Below are 23,212 nucleotides of genomic sequence, written 5' to 3'. Positions count from 1 at the left end.
TACTCCAAGCATCTCCAAGAGAAAAACACAACAACTGTTTTTAAAACGTTTCTTTATTTTCTAAATTCTTCAGTATTTTCTGCCCATTGGCAGGAATGCATAAGAGACAGATTGGCTCAAACTTTGTCACAAGAAAGAAAAAAAATTGCCTTTTCAGATTTTGTTAACATCATTGAATCATTTGCATAATCAGGATCATTATTGTGGTTTTCATAACTGTCATTCTGTTTATCAGAAAAGCTTAGTTTCATCTCCGCACCTTTATTCGATGAGGATATAATCAGACGCCCTGCAAACAGCAAAGCGTTTGTAAGTCCTTAGCTGTACTCAAGCCCAACATTTCCTCCAAGTGTAGATACAATCAACAGCTGGACTTTTCCAATCCCTCTCTCTCCCTGTGTATGTTTGGAAATTAGCTCTTGGATATTAGCAGATATAAAAACACAAACAGCAGTCTCCTCAATGCTGAACACCAATACACTGACATCAACGGCCTCGCAGTTCTTTCAAAATACCCAAACCACACATCATTCTTTTCAATATCAAATAACAAGGCAAATAATCTGACATTCAAAAAATTTCTGTATGCAATGCTCCATTCAGCTTTCAGATAAACAAGTATGCTCTTGCAAGTGACAGGTCTATAGAAAAACTCTGGAGTCTCCAAACTGAGAAATATCCAGGTATCCTAAAATCTGAACTCATGCCACAAGGCCACTACACCTGCATCTGCAGGAAACAATCCCCCAGCTTTTTCGTGGATGAAAACAAACATGAATCATCGCCCCTGCATTTCAGAGAACCTCCCCACCCACAAAATAGTTATATACATACAGGTACACCAATATATACACAATAAAGCCAGCCCTGAATGCAACAACAAAGGTCTGTGAAAGATCGACATCCTCGTTTGCAACTTGTGTAAAGCTTCTGAGAGTTGCCCTTTTGATATCAATGGTGTCCTGAAGTTTTAGGAGGCCAAAGCCTAACTAGTGACCTCCAAAAGCAATTTGATACTCAAGTCACACTTAAATCTGATGCACTTTTCAAATGTCCCTTTTAATAAGCTTATGTTTCAGTGGATGTATTTAATCAGTTCTCCTTAAGTTGACACAGGTGTAGAGAATAACATCACCTGTGAACATTATCTACTAACAGTTGACGACCACAAAGTGTCGCAGCATTTTAAACTTCATTCAAATGTAAATGTCTTCCTCTTGCACTATGATTCAGTAATGTAAATGCTATATTTACTATCTAATGCAATGAACTAAGTGTGGCTTAAGTTTCCCACTGTACAGGTCAAGACAAAAACATCAAACATGGAAGTCCATGGAAACCTAACTAAGTCAGTCTCAATGAAAACCTTCCCACTTGCTTATAAAACAGGAGTAATCCATACAGCGTACATACAAAAGGTATAAAAAGTTAACTGCAGAACAGCTGAGGGGCGTTCAACTCAACACCGTCTACAGAGCAAACATTGCATAAACACAACACCACAAAATCAATCAGCTATCATTCCACCATTTCTACCTATCTAAACACTGCTAAAGCCACCTAGTCCAATATTATCTCCATTTCATGCACTTAAAAAAAAAACTACCTGGATCAGACACGTGAATTTGAGGCAGTTGGCTAAAATACTAAGTATCTGACTGCTGATGTGTATTGTGTTATACACATTACAGAAGATTGTCATTCTTTCACAAAAAAAAAGAAAAAGAAAAAAAAAAAGCATTTAAACCAGGTTTCTCTATACCATATGTCAATACAGCATTGCATCTTAAAATATGAACGTGTAAACCTTGCTTTCTCATGCCTTTGTACACAGAGACCGCACATACATTGTGTTTTAATACTCTGCAATGCTTCAAAATCTTGAGGTTGCTTCCAAAAGCTGGTTTGACAGTTGTTTTGACATCTCTTCTGGTGTAATATTGATGATTCGGGTTCAAGCAGCACTGGAGGGAATTTCTCTCACCAGCTGCGCTCTTAAGTTTCTCTTATTTTGATTCACTTCAGAGAAAAGAAGAATCGCTTCATCTCAAGATATCGAAGCCTCTGAATGCTGTTTAATTTTCAGTGAGCTTCTTCTTCTTCGATGCATTTTTGAGGGAAACACACAAAGGCTTGGGAGAGCATCCTCTTACAAAAAAGTACAGTGGCAGTACCATGAAACAGTACCATGGTATCATATGGTAATACCCAATTATATTTCAATGCTTTTGCATTCTCATGTTCGCTCACAAATCTTTTGTGATGGAAAGAATGTAAGTTGGGGGAACGAAAACTAAAATGTTTTGCATTGAACACAAACTTTCTTGGGAGAATACACTACGTTTACAAAAGAACAAATGTTTTGCGAGGAAAAACAACGTTTCACAAGAACGCAACCGTTTTGTGAATTAACGCAAACTTTTTCGGAAGAACACACTACATTTACAAAAGTACAAATCCTCACAAGGAAAAGAAAAGTTTCTCAGAAGAACGCAACCGTTTTGGGAGAAAACACAAATGTTTTGCAAATTCACGCAAACTTTCTCGGGAGAACACACTACATTTACAAAAGCACAAATGTTTCGTAAGGAAAAAAAGTTTCTCAGAAGAAGACACCTGTTTTGGGAGAAAACGCAAATGTTTTGCGAATTAACGAAAACTTTCTCGGGAGAATACACTACATTTACAAATGAACACTAATGTTTTGCGAGACAATGCCAAGTTTCTCCGAAGAACGCAAATGTTTTGCGAGAAAGCGCATATGTTTTACGAAATGAAAGCTAAATTTCTCAGAGGAACGCAGTACATTTACGTCAGAATGCAACAGAATTGAAATATAATTCTTCCTCCCATCTCATCACCATATATATAAATATAATAAGATATCATACTCAGATACCATGATATTCCTCCCTTTCAATGTCAAAAATTTGCCCAAATTACCTAAATTGTATTACCATGGTACTTTCTGGTACTGTTTTTGTAAGCGTTACAAAAAGGAGTGGGGAAAAACATTATTTCATCCTTTGACTTTCTTTCTCTTTTGGACTCCAAAAAGAGTGATCCTGAGAAAATGTGAGGGAGAGAGGGGGAGGGCGATCACCCTTCAGCGGAATGAAAGAAGCGGCGACTCGCGCGCACATACACACTCACGCACGCACATTTAAGACTCGTTTAATCTTTCGTTTCTCTCATACGATAAAAAACAAGAACATCTCAGTCCAATGAACAAAATGACAAGAAAAACTGTCCCAAAATGAAACCTAAAAACAATTCAGTCTCAGTGAGAAGAGAGTCATTTGGATGCAAGGTTACGGATGGTAATAAAACGGATGGTAAGAATACAGAGGAGGTTCTCCAGTCCAACACAGGAAACTGAGGGAGATGTGAGGGTGGTGCGGCATCTTTAGACAGGCGGGTGAGACTGAAATTGTCTCTTTTTTTTTTGTTTTGTTTTGTTTTTTTTTTTAAATAAAATAGCTTGGTTATCGCCATGCAGACCCCATTTTGAGGCAGGCCAGGCTTGTGTGTGAGTGTGTGTGTGAGTTTTGTTGTGTGAGTGTTAAATGAAGTGCTCTGCTGTTTATGGCTATTCTTCTGTAAAGCGGCAAAAATTGTGCTGAGTTGAAATTCAAGATGTCAGTGACCATGACGACCGGCAGAAGCAGCTTGAATTGCTGAGGTCCATGAGTCCGACCAATGAGCTAGGGATACCTGCCTGGTGTCACTAGATATCCACATCCTGTAGTTCTTGGCTCAGGGACAGATGCTATGCAAGCACGCAAGTCAGCTTTACATGCACTCCTCCACTAATTTTCACATAAAGTGAGAGAATAAAAATGAATATCATGTAATTTTTTTTAAGGTTTAATCATTTAAAGGGGTAGTTCATCCATAAAATGAACATCATTTACTCAGCGTTCCAAACCTGTATGACTTGCACAATAAATAAAATTATATATTGAAAAATGAAAGTCAAATGAGTCCAATGTTGATTTGGACCCAACTGACCTTCACTGTATGGACAAAAACAGTCAAAAGATCTTCAAAATATCCCCAAAGGATCTTCAAAACATCTTTGAAAGATCCCAGAAAGATCTCTGAAACATCTTCGAAAGGTCCTCAAGCGATCTTCAAAAGATCCTCGAACGATCCTCGAGCGATCTTCGAAAGGTCCTCGAACGATCTTCAACGATCCTCGAGCGATCTTCGAAAGATCCTTGAGCGATCTTCGAAAGGTCCTCGAGCGATCTTCGAAAGGTCCTCGAGCGATCTTCGAAAGGTTCTCAAATGATCTTCAAACGATCCTCGAGCAATCTTTAAAAGATCCTCAAAAGATTTTGGAAAGATCCTCTAAACATCTTTGAAAGATTCTAAAAAGATCTTGGAAACATCTTCACAACATTAATGAAACATTTCATAAAGAAGAAAGCAAGTCATACAGGTTTGGAACGACATGAGTATGAGTAAAGAAATACAGAATGTTCATTTTTGGGTGAGAAAAGTGTGGAAAAGATTTGGTAATTTTTGAATTTTTAAACTTAATTCATCCATAGTTACTGATCCTTAATCATAATAAGTGCATTGATGTTCATGCCAAAATGTCAATAAATGACGTGTCCATTTTTATGTTGTATTTGTCCATTGGCCTGTTTATATGAACATACATTTTGTTTATATCTAAAACTAGAAAATCATTTTCTCTTTTTTTTTTTTTAATATGTCACAGTTACTGATGTGTCTATGCATGCGTGTTTTAGTGTTTGTGTGGTAGTGCGTGTGTGTCAGTGTAAACTTGTAGGTGCGCTAAATTATTCCAAAGATTTTTAACTACACATTCCAAATCTCTCACCATCCACCCAAACCAATGCCTCCACAACCACATCTACTGAATGTCAACATAACTATCTAAGACACAAAACGAAAAAAAAAAAATCTTGAAAGGATAAAAACTGAGACCCTGCTTTTTGTAATCCGACATGAAGGCTGCAGTGACATGCTGGTGCCTTTGGGTGGGCTATCGAGCAGGCAAGAGAAGGGGTCGGACTGCCTTATAAGGGTGGGTTAAAGGTCGTGCCCTCATCACTGGGTGTGGCCGTATCGTCGCTAGGCTCTAGGCTGTCCTTGGGGCTCAGGGTGCTGTCGGATGGGGGCGTGGCCTCATCCGAAGGAGGCGGGGTTTCAGGGGAGCCGTCCTGCTGTCCATTAGGAGTAACCATGTGCAGGGGTTCTGGGGGAGTGGGAGGGGGAGTGTTGGTGTCGGGTTGGGTGTTGATGGGTAGCGAGGCTGGCACTGGCATGGGCTCAGTAGGAGTGTGGGGAACACTGGGTACCGACGGCAGGGTGCGAGGGGTGGAGTTGTGAAGCAGGGAATCGCCCAGGCCCAAGCTGGAGTCGCTGTGCACCAAGGATGAGGTCTTCTCCACCAGACGCCACTGCATGATGCTCATGTCCTTGCCGCCCGTTGAAACCAAGTGACTGTCGCTGTGCATGAAGCTCACGTTTGTCACGTGACTGCTGTGGGCGCTGTACTTGTGGCTTGGGGCCTGCAAATAAATAATAAAACTAGTAAAATTTCAATAAAGAGATAAAATAATATCCCCCAGGATTCATGAAATTCAATCAGTTATAGCTCATGTTTTGTCAAGAACATTTCCACTCATATTTTATCACACCCTTCCAAATATTATCACAGTCTTGATGAAATGGAAGTAACAAAGCTTTGTGTTGTGATGTACAACAGTAGGGTGAGACTTGGTTCAATCTATTGGATGTTGATTGACTGGAAACCAACTGAACTTTAAATGAATTAATCATAAAACAAACTGTTTAATTATGTACTTACTGAGTCACACTCTTAGGTGTGGCTTCTTATATTTAACCAATGTTATTATTATCCTGTTCCTATTATAATGTTGTGGATCCAGGATCTTTCAAGTTGTATGCAATTTAATTATAAAATAAAGGTAACTGTAATCTGTTACAATGTGTAAAAAAAGTAAATAAATTACAGTTACAGTTGAGGTCAAATGTTTATATACAACTTGCAGAATCTGCAAAATGTTAATTATTTTACCAAAATAAAAGGGATCATGCAAAATGCATGTTATTTGTTTTATTTAGTACTGAGCTGAATAAGATATTTCACATAAAAGACATTTACATAAGCTCCACAACAGAAAATAATAGTTGAAGTTATAAAAATTACCCCATTCAAAAGTTTACATACACTTGATTCTTAATACTGCGTTTTTACCTGAATGACCTACAGCTGTTTTTTTTTTTTGTTTGTTTGTTTAATGATAGTTGCTCATGAGGCCCTTGTTTGTCCTGAACAGTTAAACTGCCTGCTGTTCTTCAGAAAAATCCTTGAAGTCCCACAAATTCTTTGGTTTTTCAGCATTTTTGTGTATTTAAACCATTTTCAACAATGACTGTATGATTTTGAGATCCATCTTTTCACACTGAGGACGACTGAGGGACTCACATGCAACTATTACAGAAGGTTCAAACACTCACTGATGCTCCAGAAGGAAAAACGAGCCAGGGGTGTAAAATTCTGAACGGAATGAAAATGTTTACATTTTTCTTATTTTGCTTAAATATCACATTTTCTTACATTTAGTACTGCCCTTCAAAAGCTACAGAAGATACTAACATGTTTCCCAGAAGACAAAATAAGTTAAATTTACCCTGATCTTCAAATTCCAAAAGTTTTTACACCCCGGCTCTTAATGCATTGTTTTCCTTCTGGAGCATCAGAGAACGTTTGAACCTTCTGTAACAGTTGCATATGAGTCCCTCAGTTGTCCTCAGTGTGAAAAGATGGATCTCAAAATCATACAGTTATTGTTGGAAAAGGTTCAAATAGAATGCTAAAGAAACAAAGAATTTGTGGGACTTGAAGGATTTTTCATAAACAACTATCACTACACAAAAAAAAAAAAAAAAAAAAAACATCTGTGGATCATTCAGGTAACAACACAGTATTAAGAATATGTAAACTTTTGAATGGGGTCATTTTTATAAATTCAACTATTATTTTCTCTCGTGGACTATATGTAAACTTCTTTTATGTGAACAATCTTATTCAGGTTAGTACTATATAAAAATGACATGCATTTTCTATGATCCCTCTTATTTTGGTAAAACAATTAACATTTTGCAGATTCTGCAAGGTGTATGTAAACTTTTGACCTCAACTGTACTTACGTATGTTAACGATTACAAAGGGTTACATCTGTACAATTAATAATGCTATAATAAAAATAATACTATACTATATCCTGTTATGATTTAAAACCATATTTAACCTCAGAACAATTTCAAAGTTAAAAGAGGTCCTAAAGTCTGATTTTATGGTGGCTGTGCTTTAAAATTAAATGTTATCTTAATCTTAATTCAAGTAATGAAGGATTTTAAAAGTCTGACAGTCTGACAAGTCTTGAGCTCTACTGTAAGGTTAACCCTGCCTGGTTTAAATGTTTGAAAATGATTCACATTTGAAAACATTTGTTAGAAATTTTAAAAAGTCTTCAAAAAGTAATCAAACGCAATCAGTTACATTACTTCAATAAAGTAATTCAAACAGGTGCACTACTGATTAGAATTTCAATGGGGTATCTCGTAATTACATTTCTAAAGTAACCTTTCCAATGCTATATTTATCAAATACACAAATGGAGATGTAAAGATAAAATAAAAATCTTTAAAATATGGTAGTAAAGTGACATGACAGACCTTCGGTCTTGAGCAAGGGTACTGGAAAAGGTGCACTTTACAGAAGTCATCAGCCAGAGCGATCACCTTCCTGTTGTGAGATCGCACAAGGGCATTGATATCTGTCCCATCTGAGCCCTCCGGCCAAACACCTGTCACACAGCAAACAGCAAAACACATCAGTGCACAACAATGGGGTGTAACTAGCTAGAAGACACACTACAAACTTAATAACAACATTTATCAGTAGCCTGTCAGTATCTCAGGCTGTAGCTTTTCCAGGAACAAGTGTTATTTCCCAATATGATGAAGTGCTGAGTCACAAAAGTACACAATGAAAAGGTTTCATTCAAAAGTCATTACTCATCGTCCTTTTTTGTGCTTGATAAATGCACTTATGCTGATGGTAATTAAACATTCTTTTAAAACCAGTTTAAACTGGTAGCAAGAAATAAGAAACTTCAAATCCTTACTAACTGTAACAAGGGAATGCATTTTTAATCTCCTCACTATAATATCCATAAGGACATTGAAAAAAACCTATGACCATGAATGGATTAGGAGGCTTCATCAAGATTACCACCAGGAGGCAGAAGAACACCAGGTACAGGAATCTCACACACACAGTTTTCTGTAGCATCACATTCACTGTACTGCTCTAATCTATTGGCTCAGTGCTAGGGAATTTGTACAATTCAACCAAATATTTTTCCAGTCTATTAAAGTGCAAAAATATGTGGAGCTGTGGTCAGGACTGGGCTGGCTTTATTTAAAAGCACTCTGTGAGAAAGTGCTCCAGTATTACAGATCTGCACACACCAGACGGTACGCTACGCTGACAGATAAAGTGAGTTTGCGGGCTAAACTACTTTTGGTTTCTGTAATCACCGTGCTTAGACATGAAGTCACTCAGAATGTGAGAAAAATGAGAACGACAGACTATAACTACGAGTATAAAGACAGAGTTGCAAAGACAGAAGGAAAGTGAGATGAAATATGCTGCAAAGGGAAACCAGCTGACTGAGAATCAGACTATAAATAAAGGTGATGCGCAAAATTTTCCCAGAAACTGGCTAAATACGATAAAGCCATAGGGATGGCATATACTAGATTGCTAAATAGATTTAGTAGGTTATACTAAGTAGGGTGTAGCTATAATAAGTCATAATTCACTTCATAGAAAAACAATAGAAGTCTGGTTTGTCATCATTTAGACTGGCAAGTGTGTTGGTATGTAAGAGAGAGAATGACTAAGACCCCCTCAAGCCTAAAACACTGACAGGAAATAAGCGTGAAATAGAGCAAAGAGTTCAAACACCAGCCAAGCGTATGGAAGAAACAAACCTGACACGCAAACACACACATACTCATGCTACATTAAGTAAGCTTTCATCCAGTCAATTTTCAGTCATAAGGTTGTTTTTTATACATAGTCGTTAAAAAATGATAGAAGAGGGCAAGATTTCAGCAGTGGGTTAAACACACTACTAGCAGTAATACCCACAATGCACCACTCTACAGATACTAACCAAAGACGTGGAATCCTAGCACGCAGGTATACGTGGCCCAGTCGATGTCCTTGCACTCAGAACGGTTACGAATCAGCTTACAACCGTTTGGAATGTCCCCTGTGAAAGCGGGAAAACAAGCTGTCAGAAAAATCTGGGACGTGGTGCAAAATTGAATTTTCAGGTTTTCGTCCAAAAACAAAAAGTGCAACACAAACCACAAGCTGAATCAGTAATGATGTATTCTACCAAGCCAATACGACAAAAATTAAATATGATTGGAGATGAATGTTTTTCTGAGAAAGCGAGTCAGTGAGGGCTTGTTGCGGTTGTCCACTTACAGTAAAGGATTTCGTAGTCTCCTGAGTTGGACATGATGAACTTGTTGTCGGGGGACCAGTCAAGATGTGTAATGTAGCTGGAATGTCCCTGTGGACAGAGATTAAGAGATTTAAGAAAGAAAACAGCTCTTTCACAGCATTTTCAATAATCAGAATCACACCGTTATGGATCACAGAGCAGCTCCAATCTTCAATGGAACACAAATGTGGACATTTTGTGGAATATCTAAGCTCATATTTTCATTGCAAAGAATTTGAGATTCCTGCTGTTTAGTTCCAAAAAGGACAAAAAGGAACTAAAAATGTACATTCAAGTGGACGGCGCATCAAACACATGAAACGTATTTCAAAGGAAGCCAGCTCCACGGTCCTAACCCGCATTGCTGTCTTTACTGGGTGGGTTCAGGCAATACTTGCATTATTCACAATGTGATTTGATTAGCTACTGGTGGACTGTCATGATTTTGGCTAATACAGGATACTATAATGTGCACCAGAGAGGATTTAGAAGTGGGTAACATACGCACAGCCGACTGATAAAGAAGTGGGTATACACCATATACTTTGGTATAACCTGCACTACACCACTGCATGTTAATTAAACTCCATTTTGTGTTTTCACTGGTTATTCACGCCCGCTGCACTCCCAAAACACAGCAAAGTAAACAAAGCATCTGAGCGTATCTGCTGCTCAGACACACCTAACCCTACCCAATACTTTATTCAAACTTTTCAATTTTTTCCTTCATTTTTATTGAAAACAAATGCCTTTCCGATGTAAAATGAGATGTGAAAACGCAGAAGAACGATTTAGGCATTAGGCGTACACGAACTCACTGAACGAAAAAACACTGATTACTTGCTTTACCCCTTACGTCACTGGAAACGTGTTGAAACAGCTGTCTTTTGTAATGTTGTGACGTTAGTGGGCAGAGGTAATATACACAACTCCTACCAGCAAGGTGGCCTATTCCGTTAATTAAAAGGCACCAGCCTACAGAAAATGGCATATACTCCAGTCATTTTTTGGGGGGGAGGACCCACCCACATTTATTTTGCTTCCGACGTCCATGATTCAACCTATACATTCTAAGGGCCCTATCATGCACCTGGTGCAATGCGGCGCCAGGTGCGACGCAAATGTGTACTGCTGTTATCATTTTCACGTCCTGCGCCATGTTGTTTAAATAGCAAATGCATTTGCGCCCATTTGTGCGCCCATGGGCATGCTGGTCTGAAAATGAGGCATGTTCAGTCACATAGCTATTTTGAGGCAACTGAAATAGGCCAACTGAAACTTGGTCTGAAGTCAATGCCGCAATATTTTTTTTTTGTTATTTAAAGAGCGGGTTAGTAATATGCGCCTATAGGCAGGTGCACAATGCACATACACCCTGCTTATGACACACACAGGGACGCACAGCAGCACACAACATGCCAAATATTAAAAATGAACGGATTATGTAAAAGATGTAAAAGATTATTGTAAACATGTCTACATGTCATAATGGATAGTCAATCGCTTTCTTATGCGAGCTGTTTTTTTGTTTTGGTTTCACTTTCGCCTTCGAAAACAATCACGATAAGCAAGAAGAGGAGAGTTTTGAAAGGGGGTGCACAGTAACTCATTTGAGTAGGCTCGGCCCATGAAAAACCTTACTACGGATATGGAATAACCATTTTATAAAAGCAATAATCCCAGCTAAGGGGGTTTTAAGCACTTGTGCCTAACAACGCTCCTGTTATAAATTCACTGTAAATCACGGCATCTTAGGGCTTATTGCTTTATTTTCCATGTTAATCTGAGTTTTTTCCCCTAACTAGCCATAACGGCGACACACAAAATTTCTATTTTAAAAACGGTTTCTATTTCTGCGACATTGCGGCTGCAACAACATACAAACTATGGCAATTATAATTTCATGTACTGATTATGTGCTTTATTCAATGTTAAAAGTGTCTAATAAGGCAATAAGCCCCAATAAGCTGTGGTTTACAGTGAATTTATTACAGCTAAGGGACGTTGTTAAGCACGGCACAAAGCGGCGTTATAAATTCACTGTAAACCACGTCTTCACGGGACTTATTGCTTTTATAAAATGGATATTCCATATACATAGCAAGGTTTCACAAAATGAAACAAATAAAGTCAAAAATAAAATTAATATAATATGATATAATATAATATTAATATAATATCAGACATAAAAGTTGACCTGGGAAGCTAAACAGCAGATGGCACTGCATGTTTTAGAAACAGCAGTACTCTGCTTGCTTCCTGTTCCTTACACACACATATGAACCTAAAATAATCATTTATAAGGTTCGAAAAGGTTGAAGCGAATTACAAGGGTGTTCACAGTGGGCTGTGTTTACATTAATCTTGCATCATAAAGTTCAGAATCTATTCCAGAGAGGATAAAGATGCATTCAGAAAATCTCGGAATCAATCCAAAAATCGCGAACAATTTATCATCGCAGCCCTAAAAAATAAAAACGTCTTAAACGTAAGTGGACTTGTGATAACTTGTGATGTGATAGTCAAATAAACAGTTTGTTTATAGTTTAAATCATGAGATTTTAATTAAAGCACATTTGTTATTTCAATGACAATCCAAATAAATTTGAAATTACGTATAATAATGTACTTGAACTCTAAAGTCCAGCTAATTGCATTTAATGTACATTTAAGAATAAGACTTAAAATGCATTTAATTGTGTGAAATCATAACATTCTCTTTGCACTTGAGTATAACCTTTTAAAGTATGAGCAACACAACCTGAAGCATTATGTTTGAATGGAAGTAAGGGTAATTTGAGAGCTGTTCCACACCCCAAACGATTAAATAATTTTCTTATACTAGAAATGACAAGTGTGAGTCATTAGAACTACTTTCAGGATACTTTTATGGTTCTCTGATGTCCTTTTTGGAACTTTGGCAGAGTGAATGAACATCCATTTTCATTGCATGGAAAACAGCTGATCGCACTTGCAAAATAATGACCATTTAATTTTTGCAATACCCTTAGCTCTTTAGCCTAGATCAGAGTTCAAAAGTTTAGTCAAAAATCAATTAATCTAACAGCACAAATAAACCCTCTTCAAATGAGACAAAGTCAACAAGAGCCTGAGCGTCTCACAGACACTGACAACTAATCAAAGCCAGGGAATGGCACAAATAAATGGCTTTTTCAAAGACTGAACTCAGTGGTCTCAATAAATAATGCAGGAGGGTCTCCACCCAGTGCAGAGAGAGACACAAAACTAATACCGTCTGACTTACAGCTCAGGGAGGGAATCTCAGTTTGTCTGACTTGGCTCTGACTTGTCCGAGAGTTGACAAGCTTCCCTCCCACATGTGCTCTGACATTTACACGTGTGAGTGTGTGTACGTGTTTTAAAGAGTCTTGCGTTTGCGAAAGTTTTCTATCTGCACACAATCAGAGTCCCCTGTAGATTATAAAGATCACCTGGCTTTTCATTTCCAGGTTTTCATACACATATTGACGTGATTTATGTTTCCACTATCCTAGATCCTCAACTTCCTTTCTATGGCTATGAAAAGAGGTCAGTAAAAGTCAAACTTTCCCACGCTGCACTGTAATGCAAATGCTTTATAGCTCAACAGTGCATTGGTTGAAGTTTTTGACCTCGACAGTATTTGGACACTTTAAGTCACATTTTAAAATGTATGAATCTCATATGAATTGCATAGATCAACTATTAAACCATGTCATCTGCACTCAAATGCTGTTGGAGCATTTAATAAGATGGTGTTTTGGTCATTTGTAGGTTTTATGACTTTTTCTTGAAAATGTGTTTTTACAATGAATCAGTCAGTTTGATATTTTTAAGTTGTGCATACGTGTCCAAATACGTTTTGAGGCCACTGTAAGTGTTCTTCTGCTCTCATCTGTCTGTGAGTAACATGGTTCAGCTACGCTGACAGACACATGAGCGATTCGTCTGCCAGCATCAATAAAACCACAGGCCAGCGTTCCCACAATGTCTGAATTCCCTTTGGAAGCTCAGACGTGTCAGGCAGTCAAGAGTGCTGAAAGAGAGGCACGCTTTCATTCTGTCTGCTAAAATCACACTGACATCTTCAGCCATTTCAAAACCAGCGTTTCTTCACCCTCTTTATGACATGTCGAAGGAAAGACACTGGCAAAAATGGACTATGTGAAAATAATTTCATTTCTGCTAGTAATTTCATAATTGGGTTGTTCTATGAAAGGTGAACCATTTGTGCATCTGTGTTTAATAAAGAACTCTAAACACAGAAATCTTTTTTTTTTTTTAAATGTGTTTAAAGATAAATATTTTTAAATGTGTTCAAAAAAAAGAAAAAAAAAAAAGTAAGGTCAGTAAGTAAGGGTCAGTAAGATTTTTTTTTTTTTTTTAAAGAAAAGTAAAAAAAAAAAAACTGTAATGACATTTCTAATGTTTTTTAAAAAAATATATTCACCAAAGTATCCTAAAAAATTCAATGTTCAATATTCAATGTACTTAAAAAAAAAAAAAAAATATTAAAAAAATTGTAAAATATGTAACATTTTTGTACAAAGTAGTGCTGTCAAACGATTAATTGCAATTAATTGCATCCAGAATAAAAGTAAAAAAGTAAAAATAAAAGTGTTAACAAAATGCATGCGTGTGTACTTCATATATTTATTATGTATATATAAATAGAAACATGCATGTATATATTATAAAAATATTTTATTAATATATAAAATATTTGTATTTACATAAATATTAAAAAAATACATATAAATATTTTTAAAAACATGTATGTGTCTGTATATATATATATACATAATAAATATACACAGCACACACACATACATTATGTAAACAAACAAACTTTTATTTTAGGATGTGATTAATTGTTTGACAGCGCTACTAAAAATATCTTTTAAAAATATTTTTATTTCAACAGCAAATCAGCATATTTGATTTCTGAAGGATCATGTGACACTGAAAACTGGAGTAATGATGCTGAAAGTTCAGCTTTGATCACAGGAATAAATTACATTTAATAAAAACCAGTAAAATAGAAAACAGTTATTTTTAAAATTGTAATGTGTAATATTGCAATAAAGTTGTAAAATTTACATCATCAATGCATTTACTGCATTTTGATCACATAAAAGTGAACATAAGAGACCTCTTTTTAAAAACATTTAAACATTTTTGACCCCAAACAGTTTGAATGGTAGTGTAAATCTTTTTGCATATGTCTGTATAGCTAGTTATAGTTGTAATTGTAGTAATAATTGGTTTTCCCATTTGCAATATATCAATCACATTATTTTTTACATAAAAATAATATTCATTCAACTGGATAATTCATTTGTGCCCACAAATATATTAGTACATGACAGAACTCTTTTTTTTGTCTGACAGAAGATAAATCTACAAAATGTACTCTGTGCGGCACCCGTTTCAGAGAATGGCTCTATTATTGCTGTGATCGAACACAGATGTTAACGACGTTAAACTTGTCAACTGCTGAAAAACTGCACAGAAGAATACTAAAACAAAGCAAGAAAACGTCTGAAATCAAAAGAACAGTGGTGTGATTCAGAGTGTGTTGATGGAGTACAGCCGAGCGAAACGAGACCCAGGTCAGACGTGGGCAAACAGTCACGCATGGTAAAATTTTATCCTCCACTCTCCTCTGACCCAATCGCATCCAGCAGAAAAAGGGTGTAGTGAAAATAGACAATGATACAGGCATAAAACAATTATATGAATTGTAAAATAAATCTCAAATCTTTGTTTTACTTTTTTTTTTCATTATTTTTTCATACACAAGCACTAGTTGTAAAGCTTTAGGAGAACCTTTGAGCCGTTTTTACTACTAGTGCAAACATTCACGTAACCTTTAGATACTCACAGTGCATTTCCCATATCTGCTGTACTTGCGTCCCTTATCCGACACCGTGTAGAGGTAAATGAAGTTATCATGTGATCCCACTGCCAGCAGCGTGCCATCTGAGGAGAGACAGAGAGACACTTGGCTGTCTGCTCAACACAGAAATGCAAGAAATATACAGAGTATGCAAACAAACCACACTCCTACTCACCGACTGAGTAGCGCATTACTGACAGCTGCTCATTGCCGTCTGTGTGAATGGCCACCAGGTCTCGCGTCTCTGCGTCCAGAGCATACCACCTGAGACGCATACAAAACAATGTCTGAACTACTGTACAGCCAACAACCATTTTTAAGTTAAATGTGTGTAAAGTTCTGCATTAAAACTTGCTATAGAGATGACATAGAGATCACTTACTTCCCTGAGTGAGTACCAATGGCAACAACCGAACCGCTAGGATGGAAGTCTGCGCAGTGCCCGTGCTCCTAAAAACACAAGAACACATCAATACTTTCACGTCCAAAGTGTACGGGACTCGATTATAAAAAGTAAGAGTTGTGGTTCTAATGCAGATGTTCTAGTATATTTCTAATATACAGCTGAGGTCAAAAGTTTACATACACCTTATTTTCACCAAAATATGAGGGATCATACAAAATGCATGTTGTTTTTTATTTAGTACTGACCTGAATAAGATATTTAACATAAAAGATGTTTACATATAGTGTACAGAAACTAATAATTGATTTTATAAAAATTACCCTGTTCAAAAGTTTACATAGGCTTGATTCTTAATACTGTGTTTTTACCTGAATGATCCACAGCTGTTTTTTTTAGTGATAGTTGCTCATGAATCAATTGTTTGTCCTGAACAGTTAATCTGATGCTCCAGAAGGAAAAACAATGCATTAAGAGACAGGAGTGTAAACTTTTGAACAGAAAGAGGTTGTGTACATTTTTCAAAATTTGCCTAAATATCTTTTTTTGTTTCATTTAGTACTGCCCTTCAGAAACTGCAGAGGATATTTACAGGTTTCCCAGAAGACAAAACAAGTTAAACTTACTCTGATCTTCAAATGATCAGAGTAAAAAGTTTTCACTCCCCGGCTCTTAATGCACTGTGTTTCCTTCCTAGCATCAGTATATACAATAACATACATTTTCTATGATCCCTCTTATTTTGGTAAAATAATTAACATTTTGCAGGTTCTGCAAGGTGTGTGACTTTTGACCTCAACTGTACTGTATTTCTGCTGAAATTAAAGATGCTTGTTTTAAACTTTTATGGACACTAGAAGTGAAGTATAATTTGAAGTGTTTCAAGAATTGAATGCATTTAAAATTTACACTTATTATGACCAATGCATTTGCATGTTTTTCGAGATGACAATTTTTTTTTTTTCATTTCTACCTGATAAATATTTTAGTATTTGAACTACAAAAATTAATATTACAGACAATTTTCATGACTTTTCAGGTTTTCCAAGACTGTGGTAACAGCAGTTCTTGAATTCAGTTGTTTATAGAGAAAAAAAAAAAAAAAAAAAACAAGAATGAGGAAAAAAAAAAAGACTTATTTAAATTTTTTTAAAGCCATTTTATGGCCCTCTTGGAAGTGTGCTGGGGCAGCCCCCTGGTTGAGGTGCACTGCTTTAAATGCATGGATGAGGTCACAAAAAAAAAAAAAACCTTATATACATCAACTAAATACTTGCATATGTAATGTAAACAGCCTACAATTAAAATGACAAGGGGTATTTAGTGGTTATTTTGAGTATCTTTCAATCTTTCAAGGTCCTACTAACCATAGTCTCAGCTCAGAGACACGCTGTCCAAAAATCGCTGTTAAAATAAGTGCTTCTGTTAAAAAAAAAAAATCAGTATTTGCCAAACTGCGCAAGATGACCTTCTAACTGATGTCTTAATAAAACGGTTTAGCAAGAACCACTAATGTCATGGCATGTGTCATAAAGTTTGTCGACAAATTGCTCAAGCACATCTGTTTATTCCGCTTTATTTTCTGGGATGCCTCTGGATTATTATTCAGTATGCATCACATCTGGACAAAGAGAAAGTTTCCACAAAGTCAACAAATGAGTTTAATTTCTTTGGTATTGCATAATTTATGCCAGCAACCAGTGGAATTAAGTCTAAATTCTAGAATATAACTGTAGCCCTGGATGGTTTTGATAGTTACAAAAAAATTGCGGTTATGCCTTTTAAAAGAGAATATCACTTCCAAAATTAAAATTCCTGATAATTTACTCACCCCCAAGTCATTCAAGATGTTTGTCTTTCTTTATTTAGTCAAAGGTTTTGAGGAAAACATTCCAGCATTTTTCTTCATATAGTGGACTTCATTGGGGATCAATGGGTTGAAAGTCCAAATACTTTTTAACCACAAATGCTCGTCTTGCACTAGCTCGACTTACGTAATCACTCACGTGTGACGTACTGCAGGCGGAAGTACCTACCCAGTGTTTAGAAAGCAACATGCAAAAACAGTGAAGCGTCCTTTATAAAAAAGGTAAAACAAAAATCTTGTATGATTTTGAACTTGTTTAACCAAAGCACACAGACGAAGAACTAACCATGCATGACATTTCCCATGTGATTACGCAATGTGTGACGATGCAAATCCCAGAGCTAGGCAAGACAAGCATTTTTTAAAAACTATTTGGACCTTCAACCCATTTTTTAGAAAATGACTGATTGTTTCAGTAGATAAGACCCTTTTTCTTCAGCTGGGATTTGAAGCTGCATTGAAACTGCAATTTGAACTTTCAACCCATTGGGGACTACTGAAGTCCACTATATGGAGGAAAAAAACAAAAAAAAACAAAAAAAAAAACCCTTAATTTCTTTGTGACTGAAGAAAGAAAGTCATTAAGGTTTTCATTCTGGAAGTGAACTACTCCTTAAAGGCCACTTCTAATATAGCCCTTGAGGCTAATGAACTACATTACCTGGTGAAAGGGTAATGTATTGTGTTTATTATAATTATTAACATATGTAATATTTAGAAGGCCACTGATAGTCAGAGCATGTATGCAGAAGTGTGTTTGTGGGAGTGTCTTACGTCCAGCAGTCTGGTCCATTCCAGCGTGTGGTCCACTGAGCTCCACAGACACACCTGTCTGTCCTGAGCACAGGTGAGGAACAGGTCCTTGAATGGGTGGGTGGCCAGACCCCACAGCTCATCCGTGTGTCCCTGAAAAAAATAGACTCCCATAAAACTAACTCCACAACTGTCACCACAGGTACTAACAAGTTTGATAACTATCGGCTCAGTTTTTGTGTATATTTGTATGTATTTGAGTGATTAAGATTATCGTCTTTTGCTTTACACACAGTGTGTGACTTAAAGATCTGGTTTACCTGCACTTCCACCTGGAATCCATCATTGAAGGTGCCTCTCAGAATGAAGTTGCGTGATGTGCCCACCAGAAACTGCTCCCCCTTGCCCTCGGCTACTGCGCGAATAGTGCCATACTGATCTGGGACCTGAAGAAAAGCAATCAGGCATTATAGATATCTTATTTTCTTATGTTGTTATAGAAGCTTGTGATGTTTCTCATGTTATATGCTTCAATTTACTGGTAACACTTTATTTTAAGGTATTTTAAGATACACGTTTGTGAAATTGGGTCAAAGACAAGACAGTACATTTTGGCGTCTGTATCAATTAAAGACTTAATATAACATAAATGATGTCTCTTACTGAAATATATAGTAGAAAACCCATGAAAGATTTACGTTATATAAAAATTCACATCTTTTTATACATATTTCGGACTATGGGGGGGATCATTATTTCAGTTATGTTAAATGGTTGTACTCTGTGAGCTACTGGCGCTAGCTGTTGCTATTTTTTTCGCAACACAATTTAGAAAATAAAACACTAATACAATGCCACATTGTGTGGCTTTTGTTTGTAATTTTCAGTCGAAGGGCAACAAGAGGAGCGATGCAAGTCTTCTCTGCTTTCCTAGCGATAAGAAGAGGAGAAAAGAATAGGAAGATGCCTGTGGACGAAAAAAACCTTCCTAAAGACCCATGTCTTTGTTCTTTCTGCTTTAGCCCTGATGCCTTTGAGGCTTTTAGTAGAGCACAGCTACTGAAAGAGCTTACAAATGACAGAAACAAGAAATGCTAGATGCCATCCTGGCAGGATGTAAACATGTGATGCTTGTCATGATGCTGCAGCCACTGAAGGAGTTTCTCAGTCTGGATTTTACTCTATATCCAGGGGTTTTAAGACTTATTGCAGGGGAAAAAAAAAAAAAATCAATGGTACGGCATTTGGTTTAAGCCCACACTCACTGCAGCTCACTGCGTGCAACCATTTGACATAATTGACATAACAGTAACACTTTATTTTAAGGTCCAATTCTCACTATTAACTAGTTGCCTATTAGCATGCATATTACTAGTAAACTGTCTGTTTATTAGTGATTATAAACCACACATTAATGCCTTATTCTGCATGACCATATTTTAGATCCCCTAATCCACCCCATACCTAAACTTAACAACTACCATACTAACTATTAATGAGCAGCAAATTAAGAGGTTATTTAGGGGAAAAGTCTTAGTTAATAGTGAATATGTGAAGAGTTCAGATGCAAATCCAGCTAATAGCAATCTCGGTTAAAAATGAGATAATGGTAATGAGTGGATACTCCTGACACATAATATACATCCATCAAATACTTTTACTTCAAACTCGCTAAATTCCAGCCTCAACCCAATCAGAAGTACTGGTACTTACATAGAAACCTATACAAAGTAGCCAGAAAAAAATGCTAATTTTAAAGAAATACGTCAGATCGATTTAGATACTTTTGCATCTGAACTCATGTGTTCCGTGTTTGTCAAGTGTTACCAAAATAATGGCGCTCTCCCCATAGTCCCAAATATGTATAAAAAGATGTGGATTTTTCAAATTAATTAAACCATTCATGGGTTTTCTACTATATATTTAGGTAAAATACATAATTTATGTTTTTATGTTTTATGTAAGTCTTTTATGTTTTAAGTCTTAAAACCCAGGGCTCCCTTTAAAATACATAAAAGAAAAATGAGTATACTACATTTCATTTATTTATATTTCATACATATATTTCATTTCATTATATTTTATTTTATTGATGATTTAAAACTCCTTGCTAAAACATGGGTAAAAAGTAGTGGTTTAAAGGACAGTTCTAAAATGACAGTAAATTTGTTTTTGAAGGCTGCAATGTAATCCATAAATAGTGTTTTAATTTCAACGTATGTTTCTTGTTCTAAATATGACTCACAACATTTCTTTGGTATATGAACTATTGTACTGAATGACATTTTAGTGGGTGTTTTCTGTAAATAATGTTTGATAGTCATTATTTTTTGCTCTGAAAAAAAAAAAAAAAAAAAAAAAAAAAATCAACAGGACACATTCTAATGTACGGAAAATTAAAAGTAAAGCTGTATTAAATTTGTATTGTTTTGATGCTTGAAAATCCTGTTTTGTCTCTGACCCAATTACACTGTAACAATGTCTAAAGAAAATAAAGCGTAACTGATTTTGTATGCAATTAATGTTTATCAGTATCATACTACCATTCAAAAGTTTAGGTTGACTAAGAATTTTTGGTAACACTTTAATATAGGGAACAATTCTCATTATTAACCTTGTTGCTTATTAGCATGCCTATTCATAACATATTGGCTATTTATCAGTACTTATAAAGCACATATTCTACATGACCATATTCTACATCCCCAATACAAAAACTTAACAACTACCTTACTAACTACTAAGCAGCAAATTAGTAGTTTATTGAGGCATAAGTCATAGTTAAAGGTTTGTTAATAGCGAGAATTGGACCTTAAAATAAAGTGTGACCAAAATTTTATCTATTTATTGTTAAAAATCTATTTATTGTTTATATATAGATATATCTATCTACTTTTTGTTTTCAGAAAAAAGAAGTCAAAATTCAGTCAGTTTTTGCTCAGAACAAGCAAAATAATCTCCCAGTGGGGTAAGCAAAATAATCTTATTTGAAACTGAAAACTAGATTATTTTGCTTACCCCACTGGCAGATTATTTTGCTTGTTTCAAGCAAAAATTCACTTAATTTTGACTTCTTTTTTCTGAAAGCAATGCTCGTCTAGAAAATCCTTCTTGATTTAAGAATTTTTAGATATTGTGGCTGGAAACAAGAACAAAAAATCTGAAGTAAGAAAAGCATTTTTTGCAGTGTGTTAGTCTCTCACCTCAATGTCTCTCTCTGGATTCAGGTCGTGGTCCCACAGAATGATCTTGTGGTCTTTGCCGCCCCCTGTGAGCAGAGTGCCGTTCCTCATCTGACACAGAGTGAAGACGCTGCCGTCGTGAGCCTTGATCTGACGCGCGATCTGAAACGCTCCTGTGGGAACGGGATGGGTTAGTAAAACAGACGGAGACCAACTCGCGCAATTTCTGGGAACAGAACGCCGCAAATATCTCTCCTGGCTAATGTGGTTTAAGTGGCAGACTGTTTTGCCATTGGGGATGTGATAGGGCTTTTAGAAAAGCCAGTGAAAGAGAAGCTCATAGATATGTTTGCCAGTGAGGCCAGGGGTGCGTGTGTGTGTGTGATGATGTTGCATTCTGGGAATTCCAGTAGATTATCACTTCTCCCTGTAATAATACCGATGGCTCGGCTGTCTGCGCAAAGAGCCAAACCAAGGGAAATATAGACCCCTGGAGTGCTGAACCAGACCTGGCAATACACACATTACTCCACACACACGCTCGCAGATCTGTGTTTCTCAACAGACTGACATTACACACCGTAACACACCTGCACTATCGCACTTCTACAGTTACAGGGTATCTGCAAGCACGCAGACGTAGAGACAGGAAGTCAGCTAGACGAGGCCAGTTCAGGACATGACATATGCCAAATGACTTAAGAGGAAAAGAAAAAATGAATTTCAGCAGCCGCCGCAGCACATGCAAGCCTTCATAAAAGCGGGATGTTACGCAGCTATGCAAGTTTGATTTTAAATGTCATTGCTTTCTGGAACAAGTCATAATGTAATTGATAACACAGCAAGTTGTTTTCTTTCAGACTGTGGCGGAGCAACAATTGGACGAGAGTTAGGTAAAGTAGTTTGACAAAAACTGGGATCGGGACTTTTTTTTGACTTATTTGATCTAAAAAAAATAAAGTAAAAATAATAATATTGTGAAATATTACAGTTTTAAATACCTGTTTTCTATTTGAATATTAATTTAAAATGTGATTTATTCCTGTGACGCAAAGCTGCATTTTTAGCATCATTACTCCAGTCTTCACTGTCACATGACCCTTCAGAAATCATTCTTATATGCTGTGCAAGAAACATTACTTATTATCATCGATGTTGAAAACTGTTGTGCTGATTCTTTTTGTGAAAACTGATACTTTCTTTAAAGTGCTTTGCTGAGCTCTATGATTGGGAGCAGTAGGAGTTTCTGTCCTTTAGGGGGCGCTGTGTCACAGGAGTGTAAAGTACAAATTGAGGAGGTAAATAAAGGAGTGATAAATGAGCAGGAGCTGGCAGTGTTTCAGCCTTTGGCGCAGCCAATCCAGTTCCACAGCATGCCAGTGAAAACCATTACAACTCCAGGATCAACACAGAGAAAACAATCTGTCAACTTGTGCACAAAGACACTAGCATGCGTGCATGCAAACACAGTTTCAGTCACATATCACAAGCGGTGGATTTCCACAGAAAGTCTTCTTGAAA

General features: G+C 36.6%; 1 protein-coding gene across 5 annotated transcripts in view; it reads right to left on the bottom strand.

Annotated features, from left to right (window-relative positions):
* Positions 1–35: 35 nt before the first annotated feature.
* The window catches only part of LOC127174889 (echinoderm microtubule-associated protein-like 4), a 121,058-nt gene continuing 97,881 nt past the window's right edge, over positions 36–23,212 (bottom strand). For all 5 annotated transcript variants that reach the window (XM_051125530.1, XM_051125527.1, XM_051125529.1 and 2 more), the window contains 10 exons: positions 21,713–21,864; positions 18,830–18,955; positions 18,531–18,662; positions 15,869–15,936; positions 15,662–15,750; positions 15,472–15,569; positions 9,569–9,656; positions 9,249–9,347; positions 7,741–7,871; positions 36–5,546 (listed from right to left, as the gene is read on the bottom strand). In XM_051125530.1, the coding sequence (XP_050981487.1) occupies positions 5,052–5,546; positions 7,741–7,871; positions 9,249–9,347; positions 9,569–9,656; positions 15,472–15,569; positions 15,662–15,750; positions 15,869–15,936; positions 18,531–18,662; positions 18,830–18,955; positions 21,713–21,864 (1,478 nt within the window). In that variant the 3' untranslated portion in view covers positions 36–5,051. The remainder of the gene's footprint in view (positions 5,547–7,740; positions 7,872–9,248; positions 9,348–9,568; positions 9,657–15,471; positions 15,570–15,661; positions 15,751–15,868; positions 15,937–18,530; positions 18,663–18,829; positions 18,956–21,712; positions 21,865–23,212) is intronic.

Source organism: Labeo rohita, chromosome 13, assembly GCF_022985175.1.
Source record: "Labeo rohita strain BAU-BD-2019 chromosome 13, IGBB_LRoh.1.0, whole genome shotgun sequence".
NCBI classification, from domain to species: domain Eukaryota; kingdom Metazoa; phylum Chordata; class Actinopteri; order Cypriniformes; family Cyprinidae; genus Labeo; species Labeo rohita.
Note: the sequence above shows the minus strand (reverse complement) of the source record. Positions and strands in the feature narration are given on the sequence as shown.